General features: G+C 44.3%; 1 protein-coding gene across 1 annotated transcript in view; it reads right to left on the bottom strand.

The window, feature by feature from the left end:
• Positions 1-11,024, bottom strand: part of samd11 (sterile alpha motif domain containing 11) — a 33,509-nt gene extending 22,485 nt beyond the window's left edge. The window contains exons 1-2 of the mRNA XM_080443818.1: positions 9,857-11,024; positions 8,375-8,466 (exon numbers count right to left, since the gene is read on the bottom strand). Coding sequence (XP_080299944.1) covers positions 8,375-8,466; positions 9,857-10,613 — 849 coding nt within the window. The 5' untranslated portion in view covers positions 10,614-11,024. The remainder of the gene's footprint in view (positions 1-8,374; positions 8,467-9,856) is intronic.
• Between the last annotated feature and the right edge of the window lie 2,071 nt (positions 11,025-13,095).

Below are 13,095 nucleotides of genomic sequence, written 5' to 3'. Positions count from 1 at the left end.
GGGGGTGCATAGAGGGCGAGAGGCGGCGGGGGGGGAGGGGGAGGGGGAGCGGGGGCGGCGCTGGGAGTTCAGTGGCGGTGCAGTCAAGCGTGCCAGCGCGCCTCTCGCTCTCCCCTTTCCCTCTCGCTCTTCCTATCCCACCCCCCTCCTCCTTCTCTTCTCTTTTTCTATCGCTCACTTCCCTCTCTCCTCTCTCTCGCTCGCTCGCTCGCTCGCTGTGTTTGGATAGGCCCGCCAAGGCAGCCACAGGAGAGCTTTATGGGCAGGTAACGACTCCTCCATTCTCTCCCCAGACAAAAACAGAGGGAGCGAGGGGAAGAAAGAATTGAAGGAGGTGTATATGTGTGTGTGTGTGTGTGTGTGTGTGTGTGTGTGTGTGTGTGTGTGTGTGTGTGTGTGTGTGTGTGTGTGTGTGTGTGTGTGTGTGTGTGTGTGTGTGTGTGTGTGTGTGTGTGTGTGTGCTGGGGCAAGTGCAAGGCTGTGGTTGGGAAATTAAACTGAGGGTATAGCTGTTGTTTCAGCCCCCACAAGAGTGAAGCATTAAGCCTCTGATTTATTAGAAACGCTAATCATTGCTGTCAGGCAGAAACCTCGTATCTCCATATTTCATCTCTTGATGTTTTTGTCATATGACGGTGTCGCGCAAATGTAGCGACAATAGCCGCTCAAGGTTTCCAAACAGCAACAATATATTCTTCTGATATACGAGTTCTGAGACTTTTGATTGGAACAGATCACTGTTGCACAACAATAATCTAAAGATTGTTTGCCCAACCCCTGCTAGATGCCGATCAAATACATACTGTATGAGTAGCCACAGTTTTGTAAATACACATTCAAGCAGGTATTATTATATTATTTTTTTGTAAAGATGTATTTATTGACAGTGTACAAAGTACATCCATCCACTTTCCTTTTTACACACCAAAGCAAGAAAGTCAAAAAAGTCAAAGAAAAAAGACGTAGTATATTTTGATAAGCCAAATTACAACAGCTTATACTTCCAAAAAATGAAATCTAAAGGCTTGAACAATCACTTTCTACATTACAAACTCACAGGCTTAATTTGAAAATGATAATGATTTACAATGTGACAGTATTACTGTACAGTAAGTATTTGAAAAGCGGTCAAGTGGGTACTGTACGTTTTGAATAAACTGGGTGTCTCTAAACAATGCACAGTACAGAAAGTGAAATAATGAATGAAGTCTGATGTTCATACCTATGTCAGCCTGTCCGTTTTACATTACACTACTGTATATTTGCATTGCTTTCCACACAACTCGACAAACAAACCTCTTGCGTATGTGAGTGTGTGTGCGTGCGTGTGTGCAGTAAAATCCCTAATGTTAATTTATCCATTTGTGTGTGTACAAAATGTGACCACATTTTACTGTGTGTCCGTGCGTGTGAAGGGCTAATGCTGGATGTGTGAAGGTAGTATTGAGACAGTGCTGTCTGTAAAAAGCTCTGCATTGAGGAAGTGAACTCGCAACTATCAGAAGAGGTCAGACAGTCACCCCGCCCCCCACCACACACACACACACACACACTTTGGGAGGGGGCATGCTAGAAATATCTTTTTGCTTTGTCATGATCAGCTGCATTTGACTGATAGACAGTCCATCTTATTTTAGCAACCTCCCTACGATGTCCCCACCCAAACAACCAGTAAATATGCACGATGCAGACAAAAGCATTACCTAAGCACACACGCATGCACGCGCGCACAGCCGCATGCACACATACACGTTGGTATTACTATACTCGTGAGTACATCAACATTTTAGGACGAGCAATTTTATGTATATATGACAAATTGTGCGTCATTTTTAATCCTAACCCTAAAGCCTGAGTTGTACTTGCCTTGCGTGCCAGTGTCGAGGGCCAAAAATAGCTGTTCTGCCACGCGTTGTGAGCTTGCAGATCTGTTATTTTCGGCACACGACACTGGGGCGCAACTACAGTAAGTATAAATCTGGCATAACTCCAATCCCAACCCCTAAAACCTGACCTCTAAATGCCCAATCCTAACCCTAACCTGAATCAATTGTAAGTCTAGCTTCCCACAAACACACACACGCACACGCACACGCACACACACACACACACACACACACACACACACACACACACACACACACACACACACATACAGTTTACTGCTTTCAATCAACCTCTGGCTCTAATGTCTGGCCTATTCCAGAAATTGCAGCCTATTTCTGGCAAATGGCTAATTTGCTAAATTAAACAGTTTGTTTTAACTGAATTATTCATTTATAGAAAAAAGAAATAGAGGAACAGAAATGGGTTCATATTTGCGTGTGTGTGTGTGTGTGTGTGTGTGTGTGTGTGTGTGTGTGTGTGTGTGTGTGTGTGTGTGTGTGTGTGTGTGTGTGTGTCTGTGTGTGCACGCGTCCATGTGTGCGTAACGTGCATGCATGTGAGTATGTGTGTTACTGTATGTGTTTATCCCTGTCAATACATTGTACCTCAGTATTGATTCAGTGAGAATCAAGAGCCAAGGTGAATAAGTAAATCATTACAGACTCACTAACTCTCTAATTTCTCCAATTCACCGAAGGACACACAAAACCTCACCAAAACACACACAAACACACAGAAAAACAAGCACTACACACACTGCTTGCCCAGTGGCCGATTCTGCGGTTACCATGGTAATGTAGCATCACGCAAGGCACACATACAACACCCCCCCCTCCACCCCTCCAACATACAAACATACTCAAATATCGTCGCTGTCGGGCAGGAACCTCGTATCTCCATATTTCAACTTTTTATATTCTTTCCGTCATTTAGTGCCCTACTCCATCGAACAACAGTGTCAGGCAAAAGCAGTGAAAACTGCCGATCTACGATCTTGTAGAAAGACTATTTTCATTATTTCTGATCATTTTACCATTTCCTGAGACGGTTTTGGACATACAAGGTTTCCACCCGACAACCACCATACATACAAACATAAACACATACACAAACACAATGGAGGTGTCACAGCAAGCTTGTTTTTTTTTAGCCTGTCACTTGCTGTGCTTAACCTCTCCTGGTCTTGCATAGTGTGGCGGTGCGCTCAATTTAATTGTAATTATATTCTCAACATAAGCCCTGTTGAAAAATGACATTATGAAAATGTCACGAGATACGCCGTAACTAATGGCAAACGTTTATGTATTTGCACACGTGTGTGTGTGTGTGTGTGTGTGTGTGTGTGTGTGTGTGTGTAGTATGCGCAGTACGCGCGTGTCCGTGTTGCAAATTGTACGCGTGTGTGTGTGTATGTGTGTATGTGTGGGTGCACGTGTTTAATTCCAGGCCACGAGGTGAGCCCCTGATTGGAGGAGGTCTTTACGAGCCGGAGGAGGGGAGTGTAATTTCCTCCTGGCCTCCGCCAGTTCCGCTGGAATAACAGAACGGAGGAAGGCTAGCTCTCCTGGGAGCAGACACACACATGCACGCACGCACGCACGCACGCACGCACGCACACACACACACACACACACACACACACACACACACACACACACACACACACACACACACACACACACACACACACACACACACACACACACGTTTGTATTACTGTACTTGTGAGGACCTCAATTTTTTTTGCCATTTTCAACCATAACCCAAGCCGAACATATCAGATCTACAAGCTCATAACCTGTCACAGCACGATGCGTTGTGAGCTTGTATATCAGCAATTTTTGGTGTATGACAACGCCGCACCCCATAACCAAAGTAAAAATTAGCATAAATCTAACGGTAATCCCGAAACCTATAATCCCAACCTGAATCTTTGCCTAATTGTTGTTTAACAATAAAAACTAACATTGTGTGAGGGACCATGACAATGGTCATCACAATGTCTATTTATCAAATTCTGCTATACACACACACACACACACACACACACACACACACACACACACACACACCACAGCCTGCCTGGGCGACACACAATCATTCACAATCACGCACACAAATTCTGACACACAAACAACCATGCACGCACAGACTCACACACTCAGCAACACATTACTCACACACGCACATAGCCATGGCCATAATCAGGCGCATATACACCTGCACACACACACACACACACACACACACATGCACGCACGCACGCAAGTACGCACGCACGCACACCTACAGTATACATAGATATAGAAACCTAGATACCTCATTGGCCTCTGCAGTTCATTGTAACGACTGGTCTCTCAATACAAGGCTCTTCCGGGGGGCAGACCAATCACATCACGTTAACTACTGGCCAATCACAGCGCGTCTAACTGACTAGTTGCTGCGCGGCTGCCTCTTAAGAAAAGACCCACCCCACCTGCCTCTGATTGGCCTACCGAACGCCCCCTTCTGTGACGCACACGGAAGTTTCCAGCTTCCCCCCAGAAACATAGAGGAAGCTTTTAACTCTATGAGAGGAAGCGGAAGTGCGTCCGAGATGCCGATGCTTCAGAGCCAGATGAGGCGTCTACCTTTATATGTCTATGACAGTATAGTCACTACTGCACACCAAAGAACAGCATGCACAAAGTAAACAAGCACAGGGGGACTCACAATATGAGCTGCAATTCACAGCCAAGAGAGAGAAAGAATTTTATCACCAGGCTATTAAATAACATTAGGCTTTATAGGACAGGTACCACAGCTACCCATACATATTCAAGAATTAGAGCTCATGAATCATAAATGTTATTTGATTTTTACAGGAGAACATGTATAAACTATGTTATTATTATTAAGTATTCAAATTAATCTAGGCTATATTGACTTACAGTGAGTTAGTTTGTCTGAATCAATACATAGTGTTATGGACAGCTTGAGCCCAGTGTTTTGTAGCAACTAGCAACGAGAAAGAAACACATTTCTGCCAGGAAGCACGACCCTACCTCCCTCCATCGTCATACAGTATCTGAGTGGTGCATGTGATGAAATAGTTTTGGTACTGTGTGCGTGTATGATAAGGCACAGGACAAAGGGGAGGTTGATCGTTAAAGTCTTGTGTCAATTAATGTTTGTACTGGGCCAGACTGAGAACCCAAATTTACATAAGGACGATAAAGTAGACGCTCACTGTTACATGACTCCCGGGATCATCTGTACTAATGTGATGAAGATTGGTCAAAAAGTAGAAAAGTTTCTGCAACGACAACAAACATAATATCGCTTCACATTTGTAGCACACAAGGTCAGAAGTGAAAGCGCTTTTGGAGGTGTACTCTTTAGTGGCTCTGCAACTTTGATTGGGTTGATCGATGTATGTTTTTTGTAAAGAAAAATAGTTTTAGTAACAATTATATTTTACAATTACAGCCAAATTGTGTAGAATGTCCAAAACCTGTTTGATGCTTATTGTTACATGACTCCCAGGGCCGAGAGCATCAGTACTAATTTGATGAAGATTGGTCAAAAAGCTTCTGCCACAAACAGTGAAGGTTTTTGCATTTGTGGCTTTGGAAACCAATTATAGCCAAAACATCTGTATTATACTTTCTCACATGACCCCAGTGAATCATTTTTAGCATTTTCTTTTATTTTCCTGTGTGGAGTAGCAAAAGTGTGAGGGTTTCTTCCTTCAAAATGTCAAGAAATCCAAGTAGGCAGAAATGGGCGTGGCCTATTCTGTTCACACCACTACTGCGACAACGGCCGGACAAGCTCTACCACAGTATCAAATGCCTGAACAACCGATTTCTGAACAGTTTCTACCCCGGCCGCTACCATCAGACTGTTGAACACGGCATGAACACCACCTGCCTGAGGTGTTTTTTAACCATGGAAATATGTGTGTGTGTGTGTGTGTGGGCCGGCTTGACTTCCAAGTTCCATGCTGCACAAACTGATCTTGGAATAGCACCTTAAGAAACATTGTACCTTTTCTTCACCTGCATATGATGCTAATGTTTGAATATAACATGTACACACCTGCATATGATGCTAATGTCCTAAATACATCTTCAGTCGCTATCTGCATATAATGTATACATCTTTATTTGTCCTATTTAACCCGTTTTCTATACAGTATCATCCCTTTGCTCTCACTCTTCCTCTATCCACTCTCTTCTCACGGAATACTGAACGATGGAGTGCGCACAAATTTCACCCACTGCTTTACACCTGTAAGTCTGTGTGATGTGACAAATAACTGACTCATGACTTATAGGCCAAAAACGTAATGTAGGCTGTTATAGCACCACCATGGGGTCAATTTGAAAGATATTCACGAATTGAGTTCCATGGCTTACTGGCAGCAAAGGAAATGTGATGCTGATCAGTGTATTGGTGTAGGTCAGGCCTAATGTGTATGTGTGTGTGTACAGAGAAAGGCAAACAATTCTATAAAGAAACAGACAGACATCAACAGCAAGGGACTGCTACAATAGCTACACAGTAAAATCCAGAATGTTAATTAAATCTTGAGAGCGTAAAAAAATGTACACTCGTAACTTAAGGTTAAATGTTGAACATCCACATCTTTAGAGTGTAGAGGAGTACTATAGCTAGTGTGTGCCATGCCCTGAGGGGAGTCGGGGGGATAGTGTGCGCGCGCGTGTGTGTGTGTGTGTGTGTGTGTGTGTGTGTGTGTGTGTGTGTGTGTGTGTGTGTGTGTGTGTGTGTGTGTGTGTGTGTGTGTGTGTGTGTGTGTGTGTGGGGGGGGTAGAGGGAGACGCCAGTACAGGCCAGACAAGCCCCACTGCCTACCTCCTCCTCCTTACCCTCAACGCCTCATGTGGAACTGCCAACATACTTATGTGTGTGTGTGTGTGTGTGTGTGTGTGTGTGTGTGTGTGTGTGTGTGTGTGTGTGTGTGTGTGTGTGTGTGTGTGTGTGTGTGTGTGTGTGTGTGTGTGTGTGTGTGTGTGTGTGTGTGTGTGAGCGTCAGGGTGGTATTCACAGGGTGGCTTAGGCTTCAGGCTTCACAAAGAGAGAGAGAGAGAGAGAGAGAGAGAGAGAGAGAGAGAGAGAGAGAGAGAGAGAGAGAGAGAGAGAGAGAGAGAGAGAGAGAGAGAGGGAGAGAGAGTAAGAGAGAGAGAGAGAGAGAGAGACAGAGAGAGAGAGAGAGAGAGAGAGAGAGAGAGAGAGAGAGAGAGAGAGAAATTGAAAGAGAGCAAAGGCTCAAACTAAACCCCCTCATGTCCTTGCACACAGTGATGTAGTTTCTCCTCAGTCATAAGCTGGTGCTAATAACCAGACATAAATACAATCTAAAAATAAATTTAAAAAATAAAAACAATATCCGAAGCAGAATTTGTAACATCCTTTCATTTCCCACATCTTTACAGAAAAATAGAACCTTTCTACTGTCTGTTTTCTACAGCTCATCTGTGTGTAATTTGCCTTGGCTGAAGCCCATGCGTTAAACCTAAAGGTCTTCATTCTTGGATGCAAAAAACATAGTTTACCTGTATCACTCAAACACCTCCGGCTTATCTAAACCGCCTTCGCATTGCGTACCTCACACACAATAATCAGCAGTAGCCACGCTCAGTAGCTCGCTAAGCCTCTTACACCCTTCCCTCAAGATTAGCGCTTGGGAGCGACGACAGATGCACTCCGTGGCGATAAAAACACACACATACACACTCACACAAACACACACAAACACACTCACACCCCGTCACACCTGTGCGAACAGATTTGGCGACGTGAGCCTGCTGTATGCTCGCACAAAGCTGACACGCACGCACACACACACACACACACACACACACACGCACGCACACACACACGCACGCGCACAGAATGGTAGTGCTGTGGTGGTGACACACCTGCAATGCCTGTAAAGTTTGGCATGATGCCCTCAACATATCCCAGGGGGCAGGGAATGGCAAACAAAGGTTGGGTCAACAGCCAGGTGAGGAACCCAGACACTAAAGACAAAACAGCCTGGCCAACGGCACCAATGGGAAGTCACACTAGACTTCCCATTAACCTTCAATAGAAAGCTTGGCTGATGCTCTGGTTCTATTATAAGGCCTGTACAGCCAAAACCTCAATGTTAGGTTTACTCTGAGAGAGTAAAAATAGGGCTAGGTCTGTAGGACTTTTAACATCAAGGTCAAAATGAAAGACAGCGCCCCAAAACATAGATTCCCCACATTTACTCTTTCAGTCAAACACAACAGTTTCATGCATGCAGGCAAGGTTTTAACTACTGAAGCCTTTACATCATTCTTTAAGCGAGCATCTATCATTTCAGCTTTGAGAAATACTATGTCTGTGGTAGGGACGTTGTCCTCATAAGCAAAATGTCTTTGTTGTAGTTATCATGCGGGACGAAAAAATGACGACAGGCCGTGTCATTTAATGGATAAGGAAATGATAATCTTACCACTGGAGATGAAATTCGACACCCAGGGCAATCACAGATCGGAGGATGCACCTGTAAGATTCCCTTGGACATGAGAGTCTTCAGACTTTTCCCTGGAAAAACAAAGTGATAAACGTTGTTTTATATATATATACAAATATACTGCCAACATACTGTGTGTGTGTGTGTGTGTGTGTGTGTGTGTGTGTGTGTGTGTGTGTGTGTGTGTGTGTGTGTGTGTGTGTGTGTGTGTGTGTGTGTGTGTGTGAGAGAGAGAGAGAGAGAGAGAGAGTGCAAACCATATTCTCCAGGCATATGAACTTTTCACCTCTGTTACATAACTTGCATATTAGCCTACATGTAACGTGTAATATATCTCAAATTGAAAATGTCACATCAGGACTAGCCTAATTGATCAATTGATCAGCTCACATTTTAACATACAAGATAATTAAATCCAGTCATTTGACAGCCACATAGCCCAAAGCTAAACATCAAAATCATGTGATCAACGCTTGTGTTGGTCAATTACCTTCAAACAAAGTGAAAACATATCTTATTCAGAACAGAGTTCAGCAGCTATGAACAGAGGAGGCAGATAAGTATATGGATGCAGCTTTAGGTATGAAACTATTAAGACTATCAGGTTTGACCTAGGGCAAATACCCCCCATCCACAGCCAACCCCCACCCCATCACTCTCTTTCAGCTAAATCTTGGACTAACGCGTGTCAGTTCTGCGTGAGTAATAATCTATCGTGGGGGGTTGGCTGGGAGGGGGTGAAAACAAGTGCGTCCACCACGCGTTTTCTATGAAAAGAAAACTATATACTGATCTGCATCTTGTATATAGGCTACTTCGACAATAACTGAATCAGTATGCTATAATTGAATTTATAAACAATGTCAACTCTTTTGTAAACTTGCGGTATGCACTTAGGCATAAAATGCCCTAGTAATTTGGCTAAGTTGCAAGGCGATCATAACCCAACATTAAACAGCCTCTCTGACGTAAAACGACCGGTCTAGATCAAAACAATAATTTTCTAAAATATCTCACACGCTGAACATGCGATCCGTGAAAGTGTCAACACCCCCATGCATGCACAAGTGTAGCTGCACGGAACGTTACGTTTCACCCCCATACATAAGAAAGCATCACAGATGCCTTAACATTGTATAATCTAAAGTATTAGTGCGTTTCACCTCAGTCCCAGTGTATACTCCAGACTTTGGTTTGGTCCAGGTTTGGTTTTTTACGGTCTGTGTGTCAAATCCTCCGAGGACACAGTGAGGATCTGCGCCTTTACCTCAGCTGTCTCCTTACGCACTGTATCTGCTGTAACCCTTTCACTGCGAAACGCACCACCAAAAACCAGGAGAACCCATGCAAGTTCCGATCCAAATAAAAAACGATGTTTTAAAAGTACTCGCTACACAGAGGAAAGATGTCCTCTCAATAACCAAATGAACCAATGAATGAACGCATGCCGTGTGCTCTTACCTTTGTGTCTTATACTCCGTTTCCAATCTTTGGCAGTCTCCCTTCCACTGACAAACTGGAACTCGTTCGGAGTGAGCCACTCGCCCCGGTATTTAATCGAAGGTCCCTTACTACCTTGACACAGTTTATTGATGTAAAGCAAAGCCTTGTTCTCCCCGCATTCCACCTCGATGCACGGCTCGCCGTTGTCAAAGAACGGCTGAAAGTCCGGGATGGAGGAGAACCTCTCCAGCATCAAGTCGTCCGTGTGATGATGATGATGGAGGTGCTGGTGATGCAACGCCGCCGAGTCGTGGTGGAGCCCCAAGTACGCGCGGTGATGGGCGAAGATGTGGTCGTAGGGCGGCGGATGAGGGGTCACTACGGGGATGGTGGTGGCATTTAAAGGGGCCAGGTATTCGGGCTGGTTGAACGCAGCCAATGCCATGTCGTCCCCATCCAGTCTCTCCTTTTTGATGGCAGGCATGTTGGTGGTAGCCAGGCGGCAGCGCCGGTAACAAGTGATCAGCGGCTGCTGGTCCGACCCAACTTGAGCGTCGTCGTCGCCTTCTACGAGTTGCTGGTCATCAGAGCCAGACTTGAAGACGCGCCACTTTGTTTTACGCACGACTCCCGTGTCGCCGTGTGACAGATTGCCATTCAGTGGTTTCCAGCTCTCCTCCGCCTGATGGCTCACAGCTCCGCTCGCATGACGGCTCCTGACGCCGCGCTCCTGCCTCCCACATTTAATCAGACTCGCTCTGTTAATACCTGACATGCTGGGCAGCCCGTAGCAGCCCCGGCCATTATGTTATACCCACCTAGATAGGGATCATACACATTGACCCGTCATAGTTTCCAACTCAAGTTCGTTTAATATAGGAACAGCTGTGTTGAAATAGTTAATGAACAATATATCCAGTTCTAATTTGATACGAACAAAATTATTCACCTTCCAATCAAAATGATAGGTGCAATTATTTTGTATGGGGATTTTAGATTTAGAATAAACATGTAATATCTGCTAAGGACAAAAAAGAAGTAGATCTATATAGAATTAACAGCTATTAACCCTGATTTATTTGTCGTATAGCCTGCCCTGAAATCCTAATTAGTCGCATATAATGCCTTACGCTTAAATTATATTTGCGCAAAATGAAGAATGTTCAGAAAACTTTCAAAGCAGTTGTTTTTAACCCTATGTATGTCGTTAAAGTCACGCTGAAGTTCATAGACCCAGACCAAACAAGATTTGCACTCTCCGCCGCTTCTCAACTTGGCCCATTTAAACAGCGGAGGCTTGGCAAGCGCCAAAACGATAAGGGGGGTCCGCGAGGGACGTCGTTTTAGTGCACAAAACGGAAGGAGCTGTTATTAATAACGCTGAAAACGAAGAAGTCAAATTTAGACCAGCCAGAGTAATTGCAGACAGACAATGTTCCTTATACAGCTAGTTTCACTAAAAGCAGATTAACTTCACTAATTAAAGTGAATAAATTATGATGATTTATTTGAGATTATTGTTTTTATATGTGGTTCTAGGTTGTTTTGTAGTCCTTACATCAATAATAACTGCAAAAAAATAGAATAGAAAAGATGCTTATTGTCCTCATTGAGCAAATGTTACAGCACAGATGCATAGAAAACACAAGTCGAGAAACAAAACAAGCACATATGACAGACGTATAGACATAGACCTACATTAGTGGTTAGTTGGAGGTGAGTCAAAAGTCTGAATAGTTATTGAGGTGTATGATGCCAAGTGGGCACAAAGTGTGCCCTCCTTCATCTCAATGTCCTGTCAAATCCTAAGTACTAATTTAAATCGCGAGAGTGTAAAAATGGACCCAAATGGACCCGTAAGGATTTTACTCTGTGCGGCCAGACAGGAGCAGGACAAAGTGGTGGTGTAGTGGTTGGACTGGGTCTGACGTAATCGTTTTGGCTTTGCGTGTGACTGCTTTTGTGTTCAGGTCTGGTGTTCAGTAGGCCAATTATTTTTGAGGCAGTTATTTTATGTCGCACTCCTCAATCTAAATGTGTCTATTCCGGCTTAGGCCTACTGCCCAGGCTGACATCCTCAACCCTTGTCTGACAGACCTTATCGCCTGTGAAAGCCTAAATGTAATACATACTGGTTACAACACAATGGTACATTTTTGTAACTTACAGATTTTGTTTAGTGCATGCTTGCTACGGTTTCAATAATGCCGCCACATCTCAAAGCCTTCCCTCACTTTTAGACATTTAGTATGAAGGAACATTTTGAGATTCATCAACAACTTCGCTCACTGAGCAGCAAGCAGTCAGGGGCGACGCTTTTTAAAAATCCACGCTAGCCTTTTCTAGTCACCAGTCCCCCAAACCCCCACCCCCACCCCCCACTGTCATGCCGCAAGGAGAACACTTTCCACCGGAACTTGTGTGGAGCTTGTGAGCAGAACCACATCTGACCTCCATCAGGAGAGAACCACCCAGGTGGATCCACCGCCGACCAGCCGACACATGGAATAGCCATTCCAGGAGCTGAGGTGGGGTCCAGAACGCTGTGTGTCAGAGGCTATAAATCAGGCCAAACGGCCTCTGACACGCACGCACGCACGCACGCACGCACGCACGCACGCACGCACACACACACACACACACACACACACACACACACACACACACACACACACACACACACACACACACACACACACACACACACACACACACACACACACACACACACACACACACACACACACACAGGAAGGAGGCACGTCACACTGCAGAGGGAGAGAGCGCTACAGAAGGCCATAGACCGCAGGTCCCTGACCAGAAGTAGAATACGCCTGACAGCTACGACCGTGAAGGCAAACACACATTTACATTTAATGTTTTTAAGGGCATCTCACTGAGGCTGTTACGCAGAGGGACTGATAACAAGTGCAACTGTAGTGGATGTTTCAAATTACCGACAGAAACATTACAATATCCCTGTAACACGTTTAGGGCAAATTTACACTTGACTACACATGTTGCTTGACGAAAATTAATAATCAGTTATTTTTGTTGGAACTACACAGTTGTATGAATTAGGCTTTAAAAGAGGACGGAAAAAAAACATTTGCAGTGTTTCTCAAATTTTTCTACAGGAGAGAAAGTGGAAAATTGAAGAATACAATTTTCTATGATACATTGGCAAACTTTGTGTGAACCTGGTGAAATGTAAAACTTGACTTGCAAGTTTAACACTCACTGTTATCAAATAGAAA

Source organism: Gymnoscopelus braueri, assembly GCF_963280865.1.
Source record: "Gymnoscopelus braueri genome assembly, chromosome: 12".
Lineage (NCBI taxonomy): Eukaryota > Metazoa > Chordata > Actinopteri > Myctophiformes > Myctophidae > Gymnoscopelus > Gymnoscopelus braueri.
Note: the sequence above shows the minus strand (reverse complement) of the source record. Positions and strands in the feature narration are given on the sequence as shown.